The 27,787-nt window shown below is 36.4% G+C and overlaps 1 protein-coding gene across 6 annotated transcripts in view; it reads left to right on the forward strand.

The window, feature by feature from the left end:
• Positions 1 to 27,787, forward strand: part of CDK13 (cyclin dependent kinase 13) — a 54,410-nt gene that overhangs the window by 19,716 nt on the left and 6,907 nt on the right. For 3 of the 6 annotated variants that reach the window (XM_041400357.1, XM_041400361.1, XM_041400362.1), the window contains exons 3-12: positions 2,336 to 2,503; positions 2,774 to 2,913; positions 4,825 to 4,995; positions 13,637 to 13,826; positions 16,282 to 16,338; positions 19,049 to 19,150; positions 19,268 to 19,345; positions 21,443 to 21,559; positions 22,479 to 22,610; positions 24,845 to 25,050. In XM_041400357.1, the coding sequence (XP_041256291.1) occupies positions 2,336 to 2,503; positions 2,774 to 2,913; positions 4,825 to 4,995; positions 13,637 to 13,826; positions 16,282 to 16,338; positions 19,049 to 19,150; positions 19,268 to 19,345; positions 21,443 to 21,559; positions 22,479 to 22,610; positions 24,845 to 25,050 (1,361 nt within the window). The remainder of the gene's footprint in view (positions 1 to 2,335; positions 2,504 to 2,773; positions 2,914 to 4,824; positions 4,996 to 13,636; positions 13,827 to 16,281; positions 16,339 to 19,048; positions 19,151 to 19,267; positions 19,346 to 21,442; positions 21,560 to 22,478; positions 22,611 to 24,844; positions 25,051 to 27,787) is intronic. The other 3 variants (XM_041400358.1, XM_041400363.1, XM_041400359.1) reach the window with 2 other exon arrangements.

Below are 27,787 nucleotides of genomic sequence, written 5' to 3' on the forward strand. Positions count from 1 at the left end.
TTTTTTTTTTTTTTTTTTTTTTTTTTTTTGGGTTTTGCTGAAGGTGCTACATGCCTCTCATAAGTATGTAAGAAATCGCTTCACAAGTAAGCCAGAAATTTTTAGCTAGGGGTGAAAATGTTTCTCTTGTGTTTGCTAGTAATTTAAGTTTGTATTAAACATTAAGGGTGCGTAGAAGCCTTGGGAAATGAATGCAACCTAACTTAGTATTAGACAGTTATATATTATTTTTCAGTTGTAAGAAAGAAATAGTTTCTTGCCCTTCAGCATTGAACTCTAGCAAATGTAATAGTGGTGTAGTGAATGTATGATTGCATTTACATTTGTGACAAAGCCATCCTCTCCAGGTAAATGAGAATTCTGATACTGTGAGCAAGATTTACTGTTTTAACTAAAAACTAGTCTGTGTAGTTTGACTAAATATGGCTGGCATTGCAGTATTAATTGCAACAACGTTAAATGAGATTTCACATTGAAGCTGGATGATTGCTTCTGATATTATTATTACTGTTATATTTAAGTGGATCATCTGTTTTAAATTAGGTAAACTGTGGAGTTAAGCTACAATTAAGCAGTGGTTCTTTCAGCACTGGGCTCATTCTTCTTTCAAAATGAAAAGCCTACTGCTCTGCATTAGAAAGATTAATGACAAGTAATGGAATGTCTTTTATGCTTTGCATAGTTTTGCCTATAGGATGTTATAAACTTTGGATCAGAAATTATAAGTCATGATAAAGCTCAAGTCATCAAAGGAAGAAGATCAATGTTTTTAATGGTAGAGGGGGGGGGGAAGTATTTAAATTGGGCTCTGAGTTACTGTGGAGAAATTGTGTCAAAAAAGAAAGTTTGAGCTCAGTGCTATGTGGAACTGTCTGGTTCCTTCAGTAAGAATCTCATAAACCCACAAATCAGTGACGAAAGGGAACATCAGTGTTGCTACCCCACAGTACCCTTTAGCCTTTCAGGTTAGCTGAAAGGGAAAATTGCCCTGGTCATCAATGATGTGTGATTTAGTAAACCTGAAAAAAACCCCTGCTCTTGGCTGCCTCTATTTTCATGTGCTGCTTTTAAAATCTGTGTCAGAACCTTTCATATGTTAGGCTTTCACCCATATTGAAAAATTTGGGGAAAAATTATGAGAGAAATACTAATATAAACTGAAAAATAAGAGGTTTTATTGTCATGACAGTTACATGCACTGCACTAAGGCGGTTTATTCTGTATAGCGTGTTAGCAATTGTATTTGTTATGAGGGCAGTCTGTGCTTCCTTGTGATGCTTCTTTAAAATGGGGCAGTGGCAGTTTAGGAAGTGGTAAAAGACATAAAAGTATTCAGTTTTCACAGAGAAGCATAGACGTATGCAAAACACTGGAATGCTGTATTTAAATGTATAAGGGTACAAGAAAAGTAAGAAAAAATGTATGCATTGTGTATTATGTGAGTTGGCAGTATGTTTCCATTTACAGAATCTAGATAAACTAAAAGAAGTTCTTGTAAAATTGAGCCATGTACTTAAGAAAAAAAATCCTACAGCAGTTATGATTCCCCATTAGAATGGTAAGAACATTTTTAACATCATTGTGTAATTGTTAAAAGATTCTGTACCTGTGTTTGGGGATTTTTCTCAAGACAGAGATGAACAGTATCTGTTATATAATTATGGTTGGTTAAAAATCAGTCAGATATCAGTAACCCATGTCAGAAAATCATTGTCATTTTTATATCTGATTTTTTTCCCACTTGATATGCATGCTGATCACTAGAAATGTGTTGAACCTGGGAGTGTTTCAGCAGATGGATGCAATTAGAATTTGTAAATGATGTGACGTGGACAACCTCGTAATGCCCAGCAGTGTTAATGTAAGCAAGAAGCTCATTAGCTGTGATGACCAGTTTTAGAGAGAACTGAGTTAATCAGATCTTGTCTCTTACATGAGAAGTCAGAGTACAGATATTACCACTATACTTTTGATGCCTGGCAGCACCTGAGCTATAAATATTTGTAGTAGTCTAGGCCATAAGCTTGGAAAGAAACTTACGTGGCAGAAGAAGTCTGGCCTGGTAAGGTTTCTTGTGTCATCTTACCTCAGGTTTCACCAGAAAGGTCTGCTTTCGCCGTTCTGTAGAATTGTGTTTGTTAACTGTGCATCTTACAAAGAGCTGTTTGTGAGTCATTTATCCAAGTCCTCCAGATTTTAAAAGCAGAGATTTCCAGTGTTGGTGCATTGACAGTCTACAATATATTTTTTTTAAAAAATAATTTTAATAAGTTTTGCTTTTATGTTAATATTCTACTGTGTTCAACTTACTAGCAAAATTATGTTTTTTTAATAGTTTGAGAGAAAATCTTTCAGTGAAGTCAGTTAAAGAAACAGAGAAGAAACTTCGCCATCTACTTGCAGACTTGCCACTTCCACCTGAGTTGCCTGGAGGAGCTGAGGTACCCAAAAGCCCTGAAGAAAAGAAACCAGCAGTTCAGTTACATAGCAAGAGAAGACCAAAGTATGTTTATTAAACTTTTTTAAAAGTTTATCAAGCAAGTAGAAATAATAAATAGTTTCTTTAAAATATGTTCTTGTCAAAAGAGTTCTGCTTTCTGACATTTTTAATATTAATGTGGCTTGACTCAATGGTTTATTGCCACTTAATGATAATAAGACTAATAATATTAGTTAACTAATAATGTCTCAAATAGTGTTGAGGGTGCCTTCAAAGTTAAGACAATGTCTAGATATCCTAGCTGTATTCTTAAAAATATTTGTTGCTTTCTAGAATATGTGGACCACGACATGGTGAAACGAAAGAAAAAGAAATAGACTGGGGAAAGCGCTGTGTGGATAAATTTGATATCATTGGTATTATTGGTGAAGGCACTTATGGGCAAGTTTACAAAGCCAGAGATAAAGATACAGGTAAGCTCAAAAAAGGTAAATTTAATCCTGCAATTTTAAATGAACAGGATCATTTTGGTTTTTGTTTTATATTGAGTAAAATTTGTGGTATTCTGCCCTCTTATGCTTGGAACTTTTTTAGTTGTTGGTGTGTTCAGTTTTAATTTAGCATTTGTCTAAATTAGAAATTACTGTTTGCTGCATTGGAAAGCCATTTCTCTGTAAAGCTGTGGCTGAATGAAGCTGAGTAGTCCTAAATTCTAATTCTTGTTTTTTGAGTTTGATGGTCTGTATAAAGTTGAACTAGTAAAGAACAGAGGCTAAATATCCTGGGGAAACTGTCAGCGTAGGCAGGTTGGCAAACTGTAATGAAGTTTGTAAAGGGATGTAACTGTGAAAGAAGCTATGCATAAAACTTGCTCATAGTTGTTTGTACTCCAGTAGTCACTAGTTCATAGTAGGAAAATAATCTGCTTCTCTGCAACACAGCTGTGAAGAGTTGCATATGGGGTATTCTTGCAATATAACTGACTTTACAATAGTGATATTATTTTTTAATTTCATGTTAAAATATTGCTGAAATGAGAGAGCAGTCATCAGTAGGATACATGATATTGTCACTACGTCTAAATAGATTATCCAAATTCCTTATATATGCTGTATGCCATGTGATTGTTTTGTGATTAGTTAGTAGTCCTTTCCATGATTGCTTCCCCTTCTGGCTTATTTGTGCATGCTTTGAATGCTGGATCATTTTCTACTTCAGAAGTAACTGAATCTCATAGGAGCACATACCAGCCTCAGTTCTTTCTTTCTGATCACCAGAAGAACAAGCAGTGTGATTATAATTCCTTCTTTTTTCTTTACCTGTCCTTGTCTCAGTCTGAAAACTTTAGTTCTAGTTGAACTCTCACAGATTTTTGCCTCTACCTTGAGAGCCTTTGCAAATCATTGTTAGGATCTCCTGAGATACTCTTCTTTGCAAATTTGTGTTTTAATCCTGTCATAGCCATATTGCCTTTTTGGCAAACTTCAGGTTATTTGTGCCTCAGTCATCTCTTAACCTCCCCTTCCATAGAAGTTGTTGCTTTCTGCACTGAAGGCATCCCTACAGATACACAAGCAAATCTGTTAGCTTTGAATTCAAATCCTGTGTGGAGGGTGGCATTATTGCCTTTAAGATACCCTAGAAGATGCTGTGTAATGGGCTTTCAGAGCAGGTGGATGTGGTGTCGTGCTGGAATATGATCTGTTGTGAGTGTGTCGGGTAAGTCAGTGTAGGTTAAGTACTTTTTGGAGTTAACAAAGATACCTGGGCTGTCAGTAAACTTCCCAGACACAGCAATAAACTTTCAAGAACAAAACTATTGAACTAGCACATATGGTCTGTACACATCCTCCATCATGAGCAGATCATGCTCCTGCCATTTTGTAGACTCTAGTTTGATCCAGCCCATCCTGCAGTAAAATAGTAAGGGAAAATCTCCTCACTGTAAAAATATCAGTGCCACTTGTGCTTGTAGAAAGTATACTGATGAATTTGAGGACTCTTTAGTCATCTGCCTCATGTCTTGAGCTGCATAGTATTTCTGGCTAGATACATGCGTTCTGACCAGTGCTAATGTAGTATTAAGAAATCCAGAGCAGTCACAGGCCTCTGTCTCTAAAGCTGCTGCTGATAATCACTCTTTACTGGTAGACATGGTGTGGAATATTGGCATATGTTAGTGAGTTGTGCAGTAGGAAGGAGGATAGCCCTTATAGTGTATGTAGCTGAAAATTCTCATTTGTAATTTTGCTTCTGTATGTGATGCTGATTTCTGTTCAGCATAGTGCTTGGTGCAAGCATCAGGGGTTTGAAATACAAACATGCAAATCAATACTAAATCCCATGGTTTAATCTTAATGGCTTTTATTTAAATTTTCTCTTAGGGGAAATGGTAGCACTGAAGAAAGTACGACTGGATAATGAAAAGGAAGGGTTTCCAATTACAGCTATTCGAGAGATTAAGATTCTTCGACAGCTTAATCATCAAAGCATTATCAACATGAAGGAAATAGTGACGGATAAAGAAGATGCTTTAGACTTCAAGAAGGACAAAGGTATGTATGCTAACAGGAGTTGCTCTTTCTGGACCTGTTCTTTAATGTGATAGTCTGCTATGCTGGATTTGAAGTTACGCTTCATTAAAAAATATATTTGAAAATTGCGATGCCTGATGAGGGATTTTAATTTTAATTTAAATACTGTAAGAAGTTGTTTATTTAACTTGGCTATGCATTTTGCTTATAGAAACATTTTATGCCAATATTTTGTGGGATAAAAAATGTATTGCTTAATTGTGGTTTTGCTGTAGAGGAACAGATGTTTGACTCCTTGACACCCATGGATTAGGGAGGCCAGCAATAATAGGAAGCTCTTAATTGTGAGCTTTTCTTAACCTTTTATCTTTTTAGTACTTTCTCACACCATTTATAGTAGGCTGAATGTTGAAGAGATGTTTTTAATTTTAGGCCTTGGTTTTATATTAATTGTTCTTTAGTTACTTTTTTGATGATTAGGCACATGTGTTTTGTGGGCTAGAAGAAGAGTAAATTATAAGTTTGAAAAGCAAGACTTGTACAGTGGTTGTGTTTTTCCCCAAAGAGAAGGCATGCAGACTTCTACTCTGGGTTCCTTCAGTTTTAAGTCTGTCTTGTTTGAATTGCTTCAACCTCCTTAGTCTAGAGATTCAAGCAAACAGAGTGAAAATCCTGCAGTGTTGTTGCTTGGTACTTCTGATACTGGAGTGGTATTTTGCCTCTGGAGGCATTTCATTTTAGATCTAAGTGTTACAAACCTATCATTTTGGAGGTATTTTAGTGTCCTGTGGTCAATTTGTTACATAGTGTGGAATGTGGTACCTGTCCTTCCCAGCTCTCTCTCTCCCTGAGTCTCTATACTGCACTGAGTCTCACTACTGCCCAGTAGTGGTGCAGATGGAAAATGCTGTGTGTACTGCATGGCCAGCTGAAGCACCAGATGATATGATCATTCAGAAGGTGGATATGAAGCAGAAATTAGTTTGGGTTTTTTTCCTAGCACCTTTGGAGAGTATAATACCTTGAAGCATATACAGCACTGACATGCTTAAAAGTGGGAAGTATCTAGCAAGAGTTTCTCGAGAGTTGTGCAGGTTCAGTGGTCAGGCCCCACTCAAAATCCTGACAGTCTGCAAGTTTAGTCTTTGTATGTGAGTCTTGCACTAAGTTTTAATTAGGTGTAACCTACTTGGCTAATGAGACCACACTGAGTCTTGACTTAATACCTGAGTCATTAATGAATTTTCTTTCTGTTTAGTGTCGTGTTTAAGAATTGAATAGTAAATTTCAAATGGGTTTTTTTTGTCCAAGTCTGTGTTTGTGCTTTTGATATTACTTCTGATTTAATTTCTTGTTCTTTTTTAACAGTATATTCAAACAGGTACATTTTCTGAAATTTACAGGGGCAGGGGTTTCTCTGGAGAAGAATTCTGTTCTATTCTGCTAGAATAGAATTAATTTCTGATAGTTCTGATAGTTTCTTAAAAACATCAGCAGGATAATGAGACTGCTGTTACAAGTTCTCTGTGGAAAAATGGAAGTTGTGGGTTTTTTCAGGCATTGTATTCTGTATTTCTCTAATGAGTAGTTCATTGTGAGATAGGGATTTATAGCTGAGTTGTGGCCAAATTGTCATCTGTGCAGGGAATGAATGCAAGCGGGAAGAAGTTTGATCCTTTTCAGAGTAAAGTGTTGCAAATACAAAAGTAGGTTGCTTAACAAGAAACCATTAGAAGAGCAGTAGTGGTATCTTACAACAGGCAGCAGTTACAGTAAAAGTAGGGTGTTTTGCCTGTATGGTGAGCATGCTTATGCTTAATGTATGTTACGTGCTTACCATAGCTTTGAAATATGACTTGGAAAACCTTGCTGATATCCCCCTTAGAAGAGTAGGGAATAAGAACATTTTTTCTATCACATGTTTTTCTAGTTATTATGAGTGAAGTTAATTTTGTTTCTCAGGCTGTGTATCATATTCTGACATAGTATTCATCTGCTTTTTCACTTAAGGCAGTGTGGCTTTTTTTTTGGTTGGATCTCAGTAGTTTAATATACAGTACATTCAGTTTTCTGATAATAATGTAAGTGTTGGGCCTCCTTTACAGTACTTGATTTAAGGATGCTTTTTAAGATAGTAATATTGGACTGCAAGCCAGCAATTGCTTGGCTTGTACAATTTTGTCCTGATATTTTTAGCTGCATCACGTGCTTTTAAATGACACACTCAAAAGTCTGGAAGAGATGATTACTCATTCCCCATATTAAAGTCTGTCTCAATATTTTCAACAAAGAAAACTTCATCAAGTTTTATCTTGGCCAGCTTGGACTATAAATTTAAAGACATGAACAGCTTTGATAGACAGTTTTGAGTTTATTCTTTCTCTATTAACTGTTAGCAAAAGAAGTGTAACACATTGGAGCCGTGTGTTACAAATTTTCTAAGTGCATTTCCCTCCATCAGTGGAAGTCAGCACCTTAGGCAGCATAATTGTTTGTATAGATTGGGTATATACAAAGCAGAGTGGGTGATACATGGGTCTGTCTGCTGAGGATCAGAAGCTGTTCACTTTGCAGTCTTCATTATACATGAGATGTGCTTGATGATAAAGTTGAAGAACGGCATTACTGATTGCTAATTAGTAATGTAACATCTTGATTCTCAGGCACAATCCTAATAGATAAAACATATGTTTTGTCATCTGTGCAGGGAATGAATGCAAGCGGGAAGAAGTTTGGTCCTTTTCAGAGTAAAGTGTTGTTGACCACACTCCTTGTGGGTGTGGCCACAAGGAGTATTAATTTTATATGTTTCATGTTTAGGCTTTTCTCACCTATCATTCAGAAAGAGATAGGTGAACACTCAAACTTAATGATGGGAGCTTGTGACTCTGAGGTTGTATTCAGTCTTTTGTGTGTTAAGCCACCTTATCAGTTATAAAAGGAATTATTGAGAAAATGCTTTCTCAATTTGAGCTGTTGTCAGTTTTGGTATTTTTTTTTTGTGCATGTATAATTTATATGACTTCAGTGTATATTTTTTTACTTTGGGCACTTGAGATGCTTCTTCAGTTCTCAGTTGCCTCTAACAGCTGGGAGATGTTTGCAAGTGCTCAACAGTCTAGCTATGGGATTGACGTGATCTCTTTTTACTAAACAAATGGAAAATGCCTGACTTAGCTTTTGCTACAGCTGCTTTGAATGTAAACACAGTAAGTGTACTGCCTGACTTCCCTTCCTCCTTTTGACTGGGATAGGTGTTTTTGCTAACCTGAGGAAGGATGTGAAACTTGGCATGGAGACCAATAATAAAAGATCTGGTTGACTTTGCAACTTAAGGGATTTTTTCTGGTTTGTTTGGGTTTTTTTTCTGTGGTTTTTTTTTTTGGTTTTTGTTTTTGTTTTTTTTTTTTTTTTTTTTTTTTGTTTTTTTTTTTTTGTTTTTTTTTTTTTTTTTTTTTTTTTTTTTTTTTGTGTGAATTGCCTGTTTATGTATGTGTGTTTCTATAATTAATTTTAAGATCTAAGTTTACTTTAAATTAAATTTTGAATTGATTTGCAGTACAAATCAATAAACTTTTTAGGCATGAAATTGGCATTTATATTGACAGTATTGTAGGACAGGAGGACACTGACTCTGCAGTACATTGTAATATGACCGACAGGTTACTTTCTCACAGCCATCAAGAAGTACTTATTCCAAAATCTTGTGGTTTGGAAGGAGTCTGTGACAGCAGTCATGTAGTCAATTGTACATGGTAGCTGGTTTTGTTCATGTTTCCTAGGAAGTTGAGTAAAAGCAGAGGTGTGAATTTCAGAAACCTCTAGTGCTCTACAGCTTGCCTTGCTGCTCCCAAAATAGCAGATAGAAATTTACCCCAAATACTTTTCATGCTAGAGCTAAGTTATCAGGAATAGTGTGACTGCTTGAGTGGTGCTTCCTGTTTGTGTGTGCGGTACTGGGCTTTGGTCTGGAATAAATGCAGACCTAATTGTGTGGCTTTTCAACTTGTTCCATGTCAAAATGAGAAAAATCTCTAATTATTAATCGAAGATTTTTGTCTGCTTTAAGTTTTTGGTTTTAGTTTAGTTTTTTTGGGGTTTTGTCCTTATTTTCCTGTATTATGTGATAAAACAAGGAGAGTATTTACTCCCAGGGCTTCTGTATGTTCCTGGCTTGTATTCCTGTTTCAGAACATATGTGGAGTTCCTTCAAGAGGAAAATGCAGTTGGACTTGAAAGGGGAGAATAACACTGTCATTAAGTAGAAACTTAGTCTTAGGTGAAAATGTAAAAAAGTAGCATAGCAGCAATGTTTTCTTAAGTCTTATGGGATTAATTCAGCAGCTATGGCTATATTTATTGTTCTGCAATCAGAAAATAGATTAATAAAACCTAAGTCAAACAAAAAGACGATTGTCTATTGAAGGACCTTTAAGGAATTTAAGTGTAAGGACCTTTAAGGAATTTAATTGTAAGGAACTTTAAGGAATTGGTGGGCAATTTCTTCTTTAGTTTTCAGGTTGTAGTTGATAAAATCCTGCATAAAACTCTTGGAATGGTATATCATGAGTACTGGAAGAGAAATGATAAGGAAATAAAATACTAAATGTAATCTAATTATATTTTATCAATCAACAGTAAGAATAATCTATGTATTGCATAGAAGATGCTGGAGGAGGCTTAGTAGCAGAATTGAAATCTGATGGACTTTCATTTTGAAAACTGAGTACAGAACAAATGTTGAAAACATGTTTCTCAACTCAGCATTGTATGTACTATGCATGAACTAGGCAGGGATACTAGAGTTTCTTTAAAGCATTTCTGTATTTCAATATACTATTGTAATGCGTTTATACTAGAATTGGATTGAAATTTGCATGTAATAAGGCCTTTCTGGTCTCCTGGGTCATCAGATTTCTATCTAATTAGATATTTTGAGAAACACTGAACACCTTTCCTCTGAATTACATTTGGAAAATACTTGTTTAAAAGCCATCATCTGTGGAGGCTTTTGGCTCATTCTCCCCTGCACCACCACCCTCCCCTCCCAGTTTGAAGCACTTGTATCTTTGGGAACAAATGGTGTCTTGTTTTGTTGGATCTGTGTGGTTTAAAGACACTCCAAAGAAATCCAGAGCCTGTGTTACAAAAACACAAAGCATGTTTTGTTAGTATTTTTTGGCCTCTCAGAAAATCCACTGTTTATTGCACATTGTTAGTGCCATGTTTTGTTGAGTTAGCTCTCTTGTGTGCAAACCTTTACTGCATTATACCTGAGCTTATTAGGTGTTAAGAAACTGCTTCTGTTAGAGCTCCATGAATTGAAACATATTACCGAAAGGAGGAGATGGTAATCTTTTAATTAGTCTAAATTGATATCTCACTTGCTGAATCCCATCCATCTTAACTGACAAAATAGTCAGAAAGGTGTATTTTTCTAAGGGCAGTCAGGAGTAAGGTGAGGATTATTTCCATCCACGTGAATCTTCTTTATTTATTCTGTACCTCCTTAAAAGATTCAGCTGCACTCTCTTATCCCGTATTCAGAAATAGGCAGTGTTCCTACTGTTCAGCTGTTCCAGCTGCTGCTCTGTCAACATGTAGTGACATTAGGATTTCTGATTATCTCAGTAAATGAAGGAGAGTAGATGGACTTCATGGTGTTAGTGAAAGAAATGGGCCGCCTAGGACACAACCCTTCTGTTAGTGCTTTGTTGCTGCATGTGGAAATGGAGTAGGCTTTCTCCCACCCCACAGGTGGGAAGTGCAGTTCTTTAACACAACAGCAGTAAGATGAGGAGCTTTAAAGTCAAGTAAGTAATTCTGAGTTCATTTGAATTGCATGCATTTTACTGTGAGAGTGCTTTAGGTGTTTTTGTGGCACTGCTTCCCAAAATGAGAACTGGGCAAAGCTGGCATCAAGCAAAACATAATTTTGAAATGTAACCTCCAAGTTACAAAATGTTTTGCCCTCATAAAAGAAGTAACTTATTTTTTCTGCTATGTTTTCCTTTTTTGAGAAATGGATATTTGTGTGGCATTTATTTTGATAGAACTAAAGTATTCTGTGAACTTGAACTCAGACTAAGCTCTAGTAAGCACACTACTGCCTGTGCATAGTTCATTTGTGATATCTTCCATGACTGTTTCCTTCTTCCTGAATGACTAGCTGCATTCCCTTTTATGGAGGATCAAATGCCCCAGTGTGATGAAAAGTGATGAAAATTTGAAATTATCGGGTGGAATAACATAAGGATTTTGTTGGCAAAAACTACAGATCTCTGTCAGAAAAGGGCACCATGTTTGTCTAGGAATAAATTAACACGAGTTCCACTTCAGTTTGCTTGATAGCTTGAGTAATACTGAAAATCAGGCTTGAATGATAAGATTGCCAGGGTTAATAGACTAATTTTCATATTTTCTCATACTAAATGAATATATTATTTTATTTTATTATTTTTTAGATTTTTTAAATTTAGATTAATTTATTATTTTATTAGATTCTTATTTTTAAAACAAATTTTAATAATGTGTAGTTAGGAAATAGGCAATAATGCACAAGTGTAATGAATCTGTACATTTGCTCTTGATCTTATAAGGAAGTAATATGTAGTATTTATCCTGTTCTAGTGTATGTTTTCTAATAATAGTTGCAGAGAATGTAAATAATCAGGTGTCACCTCCCAGGTACTGCTCAACTTTGTTTATGAATCTTCTCTATTGTTGTTAGCTGTCCTTCTTGCATGGGGGTACCAATTCTGATTGCTGGTTATAGTGCATAAATAGCAGTGAAAAAATCCTGTGAGTTAGTGCCAGAGCAGGAAATTGCTCAAGGCATGGATCCTGCTTTGCATGTAAACAAGAGGTCTCTGTTCAGCTGTTCTCACTAAACAGTTCTACAGTCAATCTTTCTCCTTGTCATATACACACATGCAGTCAGCTGCCATGACAGTTAACTTTCTCTTGTACTCCAGAGCAAGAAGGTACCAAGATTCACTGGTGTTCATTCAGTTTTGTTGAGCCGACATCCTCTGAAGGACATAATCTAGGTTTTTCTTACACTGCAGCACTAATATCAGGTGTTTTGTTTTGAGGCATTTAAAAATATGTCATGGCTCATACTTCAGTCTTTGTTGAAGTAGATCTAACAGTAGATTGCCAGCTATCTAATTTGAAAATACCAAGATTAGGAGCCTCTGTGCTTTTCCATGTTAAAGTGGTGAACTGGATTGCTGAACTCAGTTATGCAAACAGTAACACAGCAGACTTTTTATACTTTTATAGACTTTAATACTTCCCTCTCTCCTTGTGAAGTGATGAGTGGTATTGTGTTGTATCTGCTTGATTCACCACCTGTTTCACCCCCACTGTACACAACAGCAGGGGTATTTTATAATGAGTATTTTGCTTTCTCTGTATAATACACAGCAGGACAAAAAGACCTAAGTCGGAAACAGCGAGGTATGCAATGGCCTGTGCTTTAGCTGATGTATGCTGATCATTGTTACAAGTTTAACACTTAGTGCATGAGTAATCTTCTTCCTGACTAGCAGATGGACCTAGCATTCTTTTTTCCCTTTTCAGCTACTAAACAAGAAAAGGAGTTCATTAGAATGTGGCTGTGTATATTACAGCTTCTATCAAGCTGTCTTCTCATTATTGCTCCAAGACTTTCACTGGTTTCTGAGTTTAAACTTTTTTAGGAACAAGAACATGTAATGACTTCTTGTTGGGTAGAAACTATTTGTAGTGGAAGATGTAAGGAGGTTTTGGAAATGCTAGGTAGACAGACCCACTTGAGTGTGGTTTCTGCATTGCTTCCTTCACTCTGCAGGGACTACACTGTTCTGCGTGTCCCAGAGTGAAGAAGGAAAAGAATGAAGTACTAGAAAGTAGAGTGTACTGGGAATGGTTGTGTTGGAGATTGATTATTGCTACTTCTGAGTTACTCAACACTTTTCCTCTTGAAGAGTGCTTATACATATCAAAGAGCCTTGGCTTTAGTGGCATTATTGGTAGCATTGTACAGGCCAATATGGGATAAGACCAGATTCTCTTGTGCTGAATGTATGCATGTGGCAACTTAAAACATGAAGTCTGTCTTTGCAGAGCTCCTGTTACTAGTAGGTTAGTTCTGCTTTCTCATTTTATCCTGTCTTATAGGTATTTTTAGTCTGAGAAGGTCCAGCTTATTTCTGACCCAGTTGCATGGAAGTCTTTAAAAAAATTAATCACTGAGTCATTACAGATGAACAATAATGCACAGTAATGCTTGTACATATTTTGTTTCTAGATTTCCTCTCCAAACTTAACATAGGTAATATTAACACAGTTAATTTTTCTTGAAATAAAATGGAGGGAGATTGAGTGCTGTAGGGAGAGCTTATGTTCATCTAGACTAAAGCACCATGTAGTAACATTATTTTTCTTTTCACAAACGTTTGACTAGAATAACTGTTTATATCGAACAGCAATTTATTAAAACTTTTTACTGTATGATATTTCATTGGACATGAGATACAGCTATAAATACTGCAGAAAATCTAAGTAGCTGTATGAAAAATGCTTCTGATTTTAAAAAGAAGGCAACAGCAATGCTTTGGACTGCTGTTAAATCAGTTTTTCTGTCTGTTTCTCCTACCCTTTCCCTTTCTTTTTGTAGGTGCATTTTACCTGGTATTTGAATATATGGACCATGACTTGATGGGACTGCTGGAATCTGGTTTGGTTCATTTTAATGAAAATCATATTAAATCTTTTATGAGACAGCTGATGGAGGGCTTGGCCTATTGCCACAAGAAGAACTTTTTGCACAGAGATATCAAATGTTCAAATATTCTACTAAATAATAGGTATGGATATTATTTAAAAGTACATAACAAAAATTGTATGCTTACAACATCTTAAAATCGTTATTTCCTTGCAGTTCACCTGATTGAAGTCATTAGCAAAACTTATTTTCTAAATTGCCTCGTTTCTTTAAAATAACTTGCAAAATACTAATCCAGCAATGTTCCTGCTTAACACTGGAGCCTGCAGCTGTGTATTAATCTTAATCTATGTTAAAAAAAGATTCAATTTTAATCCTGCTAAGTCAGAGTGTGGGGGGAAATTATCTGAGTTTAAATATATTAGAACAGAATTGTAGGATATAAGTGTTTGAAGTGTATTCTTTCTGCCATCTCATTTCAAGATCGCAGTGTGGCTAGGCTGGTTCTTCATGACAGTTCTGAGGTCCTCATCATCATCAGTCAGGATAATGCTTTAAAAGAGTATTTGATTATGCTTTAACTTGCAGTTACTGCTCTCATCAAAGGGGGAGGATAATTTGTTTCTTACTACTTTAACACATGGTAATTACAAATCATATTAGTAAGTGTGGTGTTTTCAGTGTGCAACAGCAGCAACAAATAAAAAGCCAGTGTGAGGACAGTGGGTGACTTCATTACCAACTGTTGTGCATCATAACCTGGAGTACTAAATCCAGGGAGCAACATAGGAGCAAGGCTTGTAACAGCAAAAAAGGGTATAGTTAAGAAAAAATAGTAGGTAGTCAGTTTCTGGGATTTGTTGTCACAGGAAGTTTTCTAGTAGTGTCAGAAGTTTCAAAAAAAGATGAGATACATTCAAGGATTGACATATGCTGATGGGAATGGACAGGGACCCATTTTAGTGTTCTTAACACAATGATTGTGGGTAGTGTTTAAGTATGAGGAAGATGAACCCCAAAGGGAATGGGTTTACATGTTCTTCCTAAAAATCTACTGGTGCTGGTAGAGATGAAATTCTGGGCAAAATGGACCAAGGGTCTATTTTGATAGGCATAGTTTTCTCCTAGCTTTCTCCAAATTAAATTTACTATTTCTTCCTCCTTTTTCCCTTAGAGTGAACTAACACTTGATTGCTTTCAACTCAGTATCCTACTGCAGCCTTGCCAGATTATGATACAGATTCTTGAACGGATGTACATGTTCCTCCCCATTACTCACTGTGCCCACACACCTAATCCTATTATCTGCTCATCTCCAGGGTTAGTGTTGCTGTGTGCACCTTTGGGGAACTCAGAAGCTGGGTGTAACCTGAAAGTGGAGAAGAGTGCCTTATGGTAGAGGAGGAGCTTGTTAGTGCTCTCCAATCCAAGTTGCAGAGTTGGGTTTCCCCCCGCTAGAACAGTGTCTGAGCATCCTTAGGTTTTTCCACCAGCAGCACAAAAACTTTGAATGATTTTTTAAGCCAGTGTTTCAAAAATCCTATTACTAGTTACAGCCTGAAGCCAAAGATGTGGATTATGCATCTTTTACATAGGCAACTTCAATGAATTTTTGAGCAAATACAAATAATCTTCTACAAATACATTCTCAGAAATAAGCATGTAAATTTGAGGGGAACATTTCTTTGTTTATGAGTGTTTTCCAAGAAATCAGAGTAAAGGTCTGAGGAGAAAGTGGATGGAAACTATAACCTGTATATGATATCATCAGAAAATGGTCATGTACATGCTGTTACCATAAAATCGTCATACTAGCAGCAAATCTTGCCATAATTTGATAAAATAGCATATATTTGAAAGTAATGAGAGTTACTAAGTTTATCAGTACAGAAAAGGAAAACCACATATAAGAGTCCAACATTCATTTCGTGTATTAGAGAAGCTTGCAGATAGCTTTCTGTTTGAATCATCCAGACTTTATAAGTAGTGGGAGTTTCTGGTCATAGAGCAGTGCCTTTTAGCTGTGGGAACTGCCAGGCAAGAGCTTTCTTCTACTCTTCCCCTCATATATGGAAAAACTCAGGAATGCGTTAGGGGTTATGTCATTCAGCAAGTTGGCTGCTGACAAAAATAGAAGCCCTTATCTCGTTGGTCATCCTGATGTAAAGGCTGTATTTATAACATGTAGAAGCACAGAACAGGACTTTGATGGCTTCCTAGAAGGAAGTATGACTGTTAATAATTGTTTGCTATACAAGTGCTCATGCTAGCAGTAAGGCCTGAGAAAATAGCAGTTTCTTCCATCAGATTTTTCCTGCAGAGTTACTGACTGGAATATTTCATGGTATAGACAAATTTTTACTTACATCCAATAATGTAAATGCCATTTGATAAACATACCCAATTTTGCTTACTTGTCTTTGCTATTCAGGGAGTTAGCATACTGTTTACTGAAGAGATAGCAGAGCATTGCCTCTTCATTAATGTGGTTTGGGGACGGTCAGTTGCAGCTGTTGCAGTCTTAAACTTTACCTGATTTTGGGGGAAGAAGGCTTAACAGGATTAACCACTAAATAATTCTTTGCTTTTTCCACCAGAGGGCAGATAAAGCTCGCTGATTTTGGGCTTGCTCGGCTGTACAACTCAGAAGAGAGGTAAGATACGATTACACTGTGAAAAAGCATTCAGAAGTTTAATCTTTTTATGTAACTATTATGAGGGAGAGCAGACTCTTTTGTTCAGAGGAAATATTACTGTGCTGTAATACAAGTAATTGCTTAGGAAAGTGGAAGAAATACATGTTGTCTTGCACAGCATAAAACCACAAGTCTCTTTGTGTGAGTGTTTTGCATTTCCAGGTGTTTTGGATAAACAATGGTAGAGACTGGCCATATATTGATTGGAAATTAACTTAAGTTAATTTCCTAAGTTAAGTCCTAAGTTTCTGGTCCTGTAAACCTGAGGTATATTTCTTCTGTTGGTATACTAAAGATGTTATTTAGGGAAAGCAATTTTTTTTTCTGACACAAGGTATCCTACAGTTCCTATTCAATAAGCATTGCTTTTGTGTATGATTTAACTTTACATTTCAAGAAGTTCATTGTACTCTTTAGGCAGTCAGTGCTGTTGAATCTGCTGGAAACAGAGATGCAAGTTTAAATAAAAGTTATTCTGAAACTCCTTGTGACTTGTGCTTCTGTTGTTCTTGGCTTCTTTATACTCATGCTCCAGGAAACAGGTGCACAGTTTTTTATGATTAAGACCTTTAGTATTTACTTTGTGATGTAGTATTTGTCATGTGGAACTGACTTTTCAAAATCCAGGCTGAATGTTCACTACAGTAATATGTCCATGAGGTAGTTGGGTACAGAGATGGTTGGATACCTGACCTTGCTTTGATTTCTGCATGTCTAATTTGAGAAATAATATCCATAATGTTAGCTTTATGGGTTTATTGTTTTCTACACAGCTCTTAGGTTGTTGATAAATGTGTTAGCATTAGTTTCACTGAGCTGTTGTCTCAGAACTCTTATTTCTAGAAAATATGCTTAAGTACTGTTATGAAATCTGTTGAGTGTAATAGCAAAGTGAAATAATCTTAAGCATCTGCTAGCTGATTATTTTTTGGTTTGGATGTACTTAATAATAAAAGGATGTTGTCCTACCTTCTTGTTTTAACATGCACCACACTGGCCTAATGGGTTTTTTCCTCTGGTTTGCCATGTTTTGCTTGGGTCTTTTTAATGTTTGTATTTAAATGTAAATTTTCTTTGTAAAACTCACTGTTCATTAAGGATTAAAGATTCAGTGTCCTTATAATGCCAATAACCCATTTTACTGTACATGAAACAGCAACATTATTATGCCATTATATGAAACCAAGATTATGATTTAATTAAGTTAGCTAATAGAATTGCCAGTTGAACATGGGACAGTAATTAGAATCTCAGTAGATTTTTGGCAATTCTTTTGTCATTCGTTTTCCTTCTGACCTGCAGTAACAGATATAATTAATGTACATCAACAAGTGTATAATAGCTGCTGTTTTTAATTCATATACGTTGTGTTTGGTTTACTGTTGTTTAGAATTTAAAACAGTTTGAAAAGGTACAGAATTTAGTAGGGGCATAATGGGGAGGAAATAAAAATTTAAGTAAATTCCCATTTGGTTGTTGCTCCTTTAAATGTTAATCTGGTAGACTTAAAGTGTTTGGAGTAGGAGATATGGCAGATTGCATGACAAGACAAGTGTTCAAATAAAAACCACCGCATACTAATACATATGAGCAAAGTATCTGTAGAGATAGTCCAGTCCACACCATGTAAACATTTCATAGGGAATGCTTGCTTCAGAGATAAATATGATAAATGATGGAATTGTTTCCAGAAACAAGGATTACTTTTAAAAAGGAATGGGAGTTATGTGCCTTAATGAAAGAAGGACTCAGATGATTTTACAGAAGTGATACCTGTACTACTGAGAATGCTGTAAGAGCTTGTTAGCCTTCATTCTATGGTTGTTCATACTTATTGTTACCCTTTCTGTTTGGAGTTACCTTGTGTTGGTAACTGAAAAAAAAGTTTCACCTAGTAAAAAACTGAAAAAAACTGAAAGAATTCTGGAATCACTTTTAAAGCACCCTGGTTGAAAGAAAACCAAAATCGAACATCTATTTTCTGCTTTCCATTTTGAACTGTTGATGCTGTAGTTCAGCCTGTGCACAAAAAAAATGTGTGTCTGGGTTAGTAGAGATCTTTGCTTTAGTGGGAGGATGGAAAGGATTATTCATAGTGACCAAAATTTCTGGTTAGAGCTGTGGAGAATTAAAGATGTTGTGAAATATAGGAAGATACTAGAAGCATTCCAGGCTTTGGAATCAAAATTGGTGAATGATGCAGTTCCAGAAAAAGACTTTTATCTCTTTCGCTCTTCCTTGATGAGGGAAAAGTGACTTTTTCCTTCTTTTAAAGTACTTGTAGAGGTCCTATATTTAGTATGGTAATAGCCAATAGGTGCATGGAAGCTACTGGTTTTATCTAAGTAAGTCCTGCTCCTGAGATGACTAGCAATGTAATAAATATACAATATTGCTTTCTGAATAATAATGGAGATACACTATTCACATAGCATCAAGGTGGCTGTGTGATTATTATTTATATCTTCAATCTGACTGTTTGTAGCCTTCATCAGGTAATTCTGTTTGCTTTTGTGCAGTTACAGCTTTGCAGGACTAAAAGTAAAAGAGGGTGGAAGATTGTACTGTTCTTGAACAGCATCACAGAAGTAAAGACCTTAAGGTATAATTTTTTTAGAAGTGTGATCATACTAAAATGATAGTTCTCCCTTTTTCCTCCTTCCAACAGCCGACCATATACCAACAAAGTTATTACGTTATGGTATCGGCCTCCTGAACTTCTCCTTGGGGAAGAAAGATACACACCAGCTATCGATGTCTGGAGCTGTGGGTAAGAGTTTGGGTAGAAGCCTAGCAAGGGTAAAAACAAGCCAGAAATGAATTCTAAAGTTTCTATCATTCTGTACTGAAAGCCATAATGATGGAATTTTGCAAAACTGTTTTACAGCTGTATCCTGGGTGAACTTTTTACAAAAAAGCCAATATTTCAAGCAAATCAAGAACTTGCTCAACTGGAACTCATAAGGTAACTAGCAAGCACTGCTACATAGGTGCCTCATAAACTGACAGGTTTCTTTTCTTAGTGTTAAAATCTGAGATAATGCAGTGCAAATACTTGCAAGTGGTCAGTTACTGCCCTGAGCGAGATGTTAGAGGTTTTGAGGGGCATTTAACACAAGTGACTTTGGAACAGACATGTAGGATTTTTTGTGACTGTTCTGTGTTCCTAGCAATGTACCCTTGACGAGTAAGATGGGTTTTTGTAGAGTAGCTGGAGTTGCCTATTACTGAAATTGTAAAGAACAGTAATGAAAATGCCTGTAATTTTTAAGATGATGTTGCAACTTGCTTGCAGCAAATCAGAATGAGAACGTGGGCAATAATGACAAGTGGGATTTGGGAGGAACAGGTATTTGGCATGCTGTTAGCCATGAGCTCTTGTTTCAAGCGTACCATGTACACGCCTTAGCTTTATTACTTTTGTGGGAATATTTCTGTTCCTTTACAAACTGCCAGACATTTGGTGGAGATAAAAATTCTGTTTCTTTCCTTGTTCTCAATAAATCATAGAATGATAAGTATTTAATTTAGTGGAAAGAGAACATCTTTTTATTTCCCTTTATTCAGGAAGCAAAATCTGCTCTTGACTCTGATATCATAATTGGCATTGTAAATGAGGAGAGGTGCTCTTCCTAGAAAGAAGGGGAAAAGGGGGTGAGTCCTACAGAAAGAGAACAGTGAGAAAGTGAACAGTAAATGGTCAAATTAACTTACTAAAAATATTACAAAGTTATATACTGAAATGTTTTTCAAAACAGATTGAACAGTAGCATGCTTCTGTGTAATGTGTTATTAGCTGGCCTGAATAAATGAAGGTTTTAGGTGGTGCAGAGCAGATCAGTGGTTGTTTTTGGCATTAGAAGAATTAAATTCATGAGTTTGGGAATTTTTGGTTTTGAGCACTAGATGGCATTGAAGCACATGAGAATGAGTAATTAGAATAATTCTTTATGTTTTACCTCTGGTACAAAACTAAAACTTTCTGATGTCCTTCTGCTGGAAGCTTCTGCTTGTTGCTCATTTCTTGTCTTCACTGATGCTATGCATTTTTTGCTGTTTGAACATAATATATCAGTTTTATGAACATCTCTGCAGTGATCATGTTGCAGTAAAAAATTCTACATTTCTCTTTTCAAAATTTATCAAAGATAGAGCTGAAGTACATTCTGATAGTAAGATATTCATTATTTTTATTCTCCCTCCTGAAAATTACATACCCCAACCACTGTAAAGTCAGACTGGTTTGCATAGCACCTGGGGCATAAATTATTACGTCTCTTATACTAACCATTTAAATCTTATGAAAAGGAGGGCTGAACTAGGGAAATGTATTTGCAAAATGTCCTTTTATGACTGTCTGCATGGGAATTTGAAATCTTGTATATATGGAAATACCGTATTAATTTTTCTGCTGAGAAGTGTGGTATTGATCAACTTGTAGTTACATATTGGAAAAAAGGATGGGGATGGAATGTGGGTCATAAGACTATTGGCAGCTCCATTTCTGGAGGCAGATGAGGCTTGAGGCATAAAACTCATAACTGAAGTAAAAGATACAGAGGTTTTCTTTGTTTGGTAATTTCTGCCTTTAGGACTTACTGAATTGTTTGGTTTTTTCTCTTATGTCATCAGCATTAAATAAATTCTCAGTGAAAACTGTTTTTTCACCTATTTGGTATATCTTTCTTCAGTGGCATTGGGAGCTAAAGACATAAAAGTTACTCTATATGTGGGCTATCCAGTTTTTCTAGTCAGATACCTGGAGAACTCTTCAGATGGAGTTGGTTACATTTTTGAAAACATTGGTGTGGAGGATATTTGGGCTGGACTGAGGCAGAAACAGTAAGTTTAGTCTGTGTGGCATGATCATCCTTTGTAGATAATTCACCATTATTTAATGGTGTTGGGCATTTGACAGTGGAGAAATTTTAGCTAAAAATAACCTGAACATGATAATTGAAAATTATTTTTGTTTTCACTGTACTTGCAAGAATAAAAATGACAGCTGTGCTCACTTTTGGTTTTGGATCTCATACCCTTTTTTCCCTTCTTTTTGGTACAGCCGGATTTGCGGAAGTCCTTGTCCTGCAGTGTGGCCTGATGTTATAAAATTAGCTTATTTCAACACAATGAAACCAAAGAAGCAGTATCGTCGAAAACTGAGAGAAGAGTTTGCTTTGTAAGGATGAAGAATTAGTTTAGTCAACTGTAATAGCATTAAGTTCTCCCAGAGACTTTATGAACTCCAGTATTTTCCAGAGAATGAGCATAGATCAAGTGTAAAGAAAAATGGCTTTAGGTTTTTGTCCTTTCCATGACGCCCACAGGGCTTGTATTGATGCTTATTTAATAGGAGCATCAAGAAGAGGAAAGAAGGCCCTAAAATTTCAGCCACCTGTCAGCTTTCACCTAAGGAAATATTTGTTTGGTACACCTGCTTGTTGCCCTGTCCAAAAAACAGCTCAGAGTACTTATTTTTTATTGGTAAAACTGGCTGCAGCTAAATATGTAGTCTGGTTAACATTAGTCTTTTGTGTCATAAACTCATTCAACACAGAGGAGTTACCTGAACCGTGTGTTCTAAAGTACTGCCATTGGACTAGTTTTGTGCATATATCACAAGTGAATGGTATGGAAAACAGCTGTTAGATTATTTTAAGGGGGTTGTTGCCCTCCTTCAGGTGCAGCGGGTTTCAAGAGAAACCGTCATCCTGTTCATACTAATGAGACTAATGTCTTTGAAGCAATAGAATTATTGTCTGTGAATCAATCGAAAGTCTGGTGGTAAATTTCAAAATGTAATGATACAGTCTGAGTTTTAAAATGTGGATGTGGTTTTTTGTAAGTACAAGGTTTCAAGCAATGAAACAACACAAGGCAAAGAAAGCTTGGGTTATATAATAGCACAGGTAGTAAAAGGTGAAGTTTATTTCTGCCTCCTACTATCAAGCTCAGGTTGTGGGTGTGTTTTGTTAGTATATAAGTTACCTGAGGACTTACTCATCATCTTAGAAGGGATGTGTTCATTAAAATTTTTCACAGATGTGTGTGACACAAAATAAAGATGTAATGCTTTCCTCTGTTTTGCACTTTTGTAGCATTCCGCCAGCTGCATTGGATTTATTCGATTATATGCTTGCCCTGGATCCCAGCAAGCGCTGCACAGCTGAACAAGCTCTTCAGTGTGAGTTTCTGCGAGATGTGGAACCATCTAAAATGCCTCCTCCAGAGTAAGTAATTTCCGCTGGTAATGCTACTGACCTCTAGGAAGTGTGAACATGCACCGATTTCATTAAGTTAATTGTGGTTCAGTAAAGGAGATGGTGGCAGAAATGCTGATGTATGTAGCTGTTGAAAGGTGATTCTGTAGTAAAATGCTTGTGTGGCTAAGTGACTCATGTAATAGATAACAGAATTGATTTGTCATTCCTAGAACTAGTTATTGAGTTACTACCTTTAAAGAAAATACTCTTTTATGAACATTTCTAATATTTAAAAAGCATAATTTTCCTGTTATCTCAGTTTATCAGTGTCTACTTTTTCCAGGGATTTTGAAATCCTCCATGAATCTGAATTGCTGTCTTTGATGACAGAATGACAGTGGGTATAGAGTTCTGCACAGGTACCTGAGAGTTAAAGTGAAATACAATCGTTTCATGGGCCAGAGGAGAACCTTGGTTTTACAAGCAGGAAAAGTGAAATTGTGCAGGGTTGTTCGTGTCAGTTTCTCTACAGGAGGTGTATTGCAATGTCCTGTAGGATTTTTGCAGTGACTGTGCAGTCATTTTAATCAGTACAAGTCATATTGGAGCATGTCCTAAGGAAAACAGTGAAAAGGTACTAGAGCATCTTTCCTCGGTATAGCTGCCAGAACATAGAATCTATGATATTGTTTGAGTAAACTGAACCTTCAAGGCAGCCTGTACTGACTTCTTTTTATCTAAGGATTTTATTAAAATTCTTTCTAGACTTACCTGTTATATACACAAGGTTATTATACAGAATCACGGAATGGGTGAGGTGGGCAGGGACCACTGTGAGTCATCTGGTCCAGCCTCTGCTCAAGCAGGGTCATCCCAGAGCACTTGGCACAGGATTGCATCCAGATGGTTTTTGATGTTTTGCTCTCTGGGCAAACATTACTAATGTTCTGAAACATGAGCCGAAGAGGTTTCGTTGCCTGAATATGACTAGATCACTGTGTGAAAATCAGAAATCAACAATCTCAAGCTGTTTCCTGAAGTTTCAAAACCACTTGAACAGCATGTTGCTTGTGTGCATTTTAAAGTAAGTGAATGGGAAGATCATCTTTTCCCCAGGGATGTGGTAATGCATCCATTCTAGAAGCTGATAGATGGAAATTCAAAACAAACTAGTCACTGGTGTTCTTTTAAAAATCAGGAGGAACCACACTCACTTCTGGCACACCATAGGAAAGTATCGACTGTTCTCTTGAGAGATTGAAGTTGTTTTGGGAAGGAGAAGCTGTTCATCTAAAGAAAGTGACATGCTGATTGGAAGGACCATAGGATATTTCTCACAATGAGTTCTTGCTTCCACTTGTTTTTCAGAAAATACTTGGCAGGTGGAGGGAGGGAATAAAGGAGACAATTGTCATAATTTCCAGTGTCTCTTGTAATTTGTCAGCTAATTTTTCCATGTTTCTGGGTGACAGAACTGCTAAGACAGTTAATACATAATAGGAAGACATAAACCATTATTTTTACTGCCCATCTCAGTATTTCTGTGGGTCTTTGTGTTCCTGAGGAAATCAGAATTGAGATGCCTGCAGGGAGCTGTAATGGAAGGATAGAATTGTTGGCAGATGAGTTTCTTAGGAGAATTTTGCCTCTGCATTTATATGTCTTATATGGGATATCACCATGTTCTTGCTGGTATCCCAGCTTTGGTAGTGTCAAGTGATATTTATTCATGCATCTTATTTCTGCAGCTTTTTCCTTTTTTATCCCCCCTACTCTCTTGATTGCCTGAGCTGCACACTATAAATACTAGATAGCCGTGTCTGTTACTGTGGACAAATATGTGACCTAATGACTCAGCAATGCTTTTTAAAGCAGACAGAAGGACCCTGAAAAAAATGCTTTCATATTGATAATTTAGTTATTTGTAGTATGCAAGTTGTATACTCCATAGCAACTGTGCAGCATTGATTTTGAAGTTTTGAATTGCACAAATAATTAGGAAAATAATTCTCATTTTAAGATACTTTTTCCCCTTTTCTGCCAGAAGGATATGTGCTTCTGAAAGAGGCACTCAGAGTTTTCAGCCAGAAAAAGCAGGTCTGAGATTTTGCTGGCTTTTGAATGTTTCCTGACGTATTTCTGGGTTCCAGTAGGTTCACCTTTCAGAAGTTACATTATGTATAATTTTAAGTGTTTTTACCAGTATGATTTAAAAAAAATTAAAAATAGTAAAACTGATTATCTCCAACCATTCTTTGCAGCCTTCCTTTGTGGCAGGATTGCCATGAGCTATGGAGTAAGAAACGCAGAAGACAGAAGCAGATGGGCATGACTGATGACTCTACAGCAGCTAAAGTCCCTAGGAAGGATCTGTCTCTAGGCATGGATGAGAGCAGAACCAACACCCCACAAGGCATGCAAACTTCTTCCCAACTCAAAACTCAGGGCAGCTCTAGTGTAGCACTTGGTCAGTAATATTTTCAGTTCTTATAATTACCTACTACTTGGATTGCACCTCTAGAAATTTTAGATGTTATTTGCAGAGTATTGGCGTCTCCTGGATTCTTGAGGGAGGAACAGTATTGTAAGTTTAATCTTTGTTACAAAAGATTTGCCTTTGCTTTTGGAAATGTAAGTGTTCCTTTCCAATTTTGCCGAACTTTTCAGCCTGGTCAGAGCAACTAACTTTGCTTGCTCTGTGTTTTGAGGGGATTTTAGCTCTTGCTCATCTGTGATTCTTTAGTAATTCCTCAAGCCAGTAGCTGTTCAAAGTTTTTCACAATCTCCACAGATTGGATGAGCTTTATTGGTATTGATAAACTGATCAGAAGGCAGAGTTTAGAGCAATTGTAATTTCAAACGGAACAGATTCCATCTGCATGTTATGTTAGTCTTCAGCTTTCCAGGTTGTTGTGGCTAAATCAAGTTGTTAAAAAAACCCCACCACCACCAACAAAAAAAAAACACCAAAACCACCCCCCCAGAAGCTGGTATAACATGAAGTATCTAGCTCTGTGAATTGCACTGCCAGTAATTCTGAAACTTTAACAAAGTATCTTGCTTGAGACAAGTTTTACAAATACAACAAAGTAATTGTTCCAGGCGTTTGAGATACTCAGCAGTTAGATGAGAGTTCTTACAAAATATGTAGAAATACAAAGAGTAACAACACCAAATGGATACCTCTAAGTTAAATGTTAGACCATTTTTGATTGTGCAAAGTAAGCATAAATCCTATGGCACTGATAGAGGAGTTCAGCTAAAAAACACAGTTTATGCATTCATAGCAGCTGACAATTCTATCTATACACTAACCATCTTGAATCAACCCTTAATTTAACAGTAGAGCAGAGCTCCAAATATTCTGTGCAAAGTTATATTGAAAGTAGTTATTTTGATGATATTTTATTGCAATTTATTGACTCTTGCTCCATTCATCTGGTTTCTCATTGTAAACCAGCTGCAAGATTCTGCTAATCCATATGTTTAGGCTAAAGTTTTGGTAGCATTTTAAAGAACGACTCTCTGTAACTTTTTCTCCCATCAATGAAACTATATTAGAAGTTTAAAGAGTCCAAAGGATCTTATTTGTGCTTTCATAACATAACAGCCTGATGAGAGACTACTATTAGTCATTAACACTGACTATGCAAAAAACCTGAAGCAAATAGACAAGGAATCATTCTGACCTATATTGCTGTTTACCCATATGTACACAGAAAAATATGTCTAGATAGAAAAGAAGACAATTTAATTTTCAGTGGTGCATAGAGGCATTTCCTGTATTAAACAAAACACTTCTAGAAGCCATAATGCACCTTAGATAATACAATTAATAAGACACATTATAAACTCCATGACCAAATACATGCTTTAGCCAAAACTCTTGCATTTGTTTCTTAGCACCCCAAAAGGAGAGGTTAAAAAAACATTGTATCAATTGCTAATGTTCTGATTCATCAGTGGGACCCCTGGTTATTGCATTTTGCAGTTTAACAGGAGCTGTTTAGAGCTCAATACTTTTGTTATGACAGATTTCCCAGAATACAGTTTCCTGTTAGAATGAACTTAAAGCTAACCAAAGAGTATGGAACAGGTAGATTAGTTTCCCTGTTCGGCATTTTTCTGATGAATTTTCACTGAGAGTCTGAGAAGTTTTTAGTGTTGAGTATTCCATCCTCAGATGTGACAAAATCTTCCGTTAATCACAACATCTGAGTGAGAGTCAGCATAAGGCATAAGAAATTGTGATTTATTTTTTGGTATTGCCAAATAGAAGATGGATTATATTAATATAGAATACAAAACAATTTTGAAGTCCCTGGATTCTACTTAAGTCATTCCCAAGTGCTTGTATCCTGATGCACATCCACAAGTAGGGTTGTGGGTTTTGCAGCACTTTCCAGCTGTGCTGTTCTTAAATCTTGCAAGGCAAGTACTTAATACTTTTGTATGTTGTGCATAGCTTCTAATCTGCCATGAATTAATATATTGCTAAGATAGCGTAATGGCAAGGATAGAAGAGGACTGAATGTTTTTGTGCTGACCTGGGTTAAGAAAAACTCAGAGCTCAGCTAGCCTGCTTACACGCTAATTTTCTAATTTTTAACTTCTTTCTTATCTAAATAATTTGCTCATAGGCCATGTTGCAATCCATGCTGATTTACTTCTTTCAAAATAAATCACCACAATGGTGTTTGAAGCTGAAAAACAACTTTGATATTCAAACTTCCTTATTCACATTCCCCTGCATCATCGTAATCTGCTCTTATTTGTGGCAAACTCCATTTAATTGAATTAACGGTATATTATCACATGTTTCTTGCTACTGAGTGATTGACTTCCCTCAAAGTCAGCACTGCCTTTTGCATTTATGCTGTGAGCTCCTATGCCACCTAGAGCCAGGTCACTTGGGCAGGTGTTAAAACCCAGATGCTGAATTAGAATGGGCTGGAATATGACTGGAAATGGATTTTGCAAATGGCTACTTTTTAACAAAGGGTTGTGATATGGCAAAGATAGGAAATTTTATGGGGATTGAAAGTCTTACAGCTGCCTAAAGCAGGTGACTTAAGCCCCAAATTAGTTATATTGTGGAATATTGAGCTCTAGCTTGGTTTTTTTCCATCTGTCTAAGTGCATGTGTGCACCTCATGGTCTTACTGTTACATTTCCTATAGATGCTCCCCAAAGACAGTTAATAT

The sequence above is a fragment of the Onychostruthus taczanowskii genome, unplaced genomic scaffold (assembly GCF_017590055.1).
Source record: "Onychostruthus taczanowskii isolate IOZ18803 unplaced genomic scaffold, ASM1759005v1 scaffold179, whole genome shotgun sequence".
Classification (NCBI taxonomy): domain Eukaryota; kingdom Metazoa; phylum Chordata; class Aves; order Passeriformes; family Passeridae; genus Onychostruthus; species Onychostruthus taczanowskii.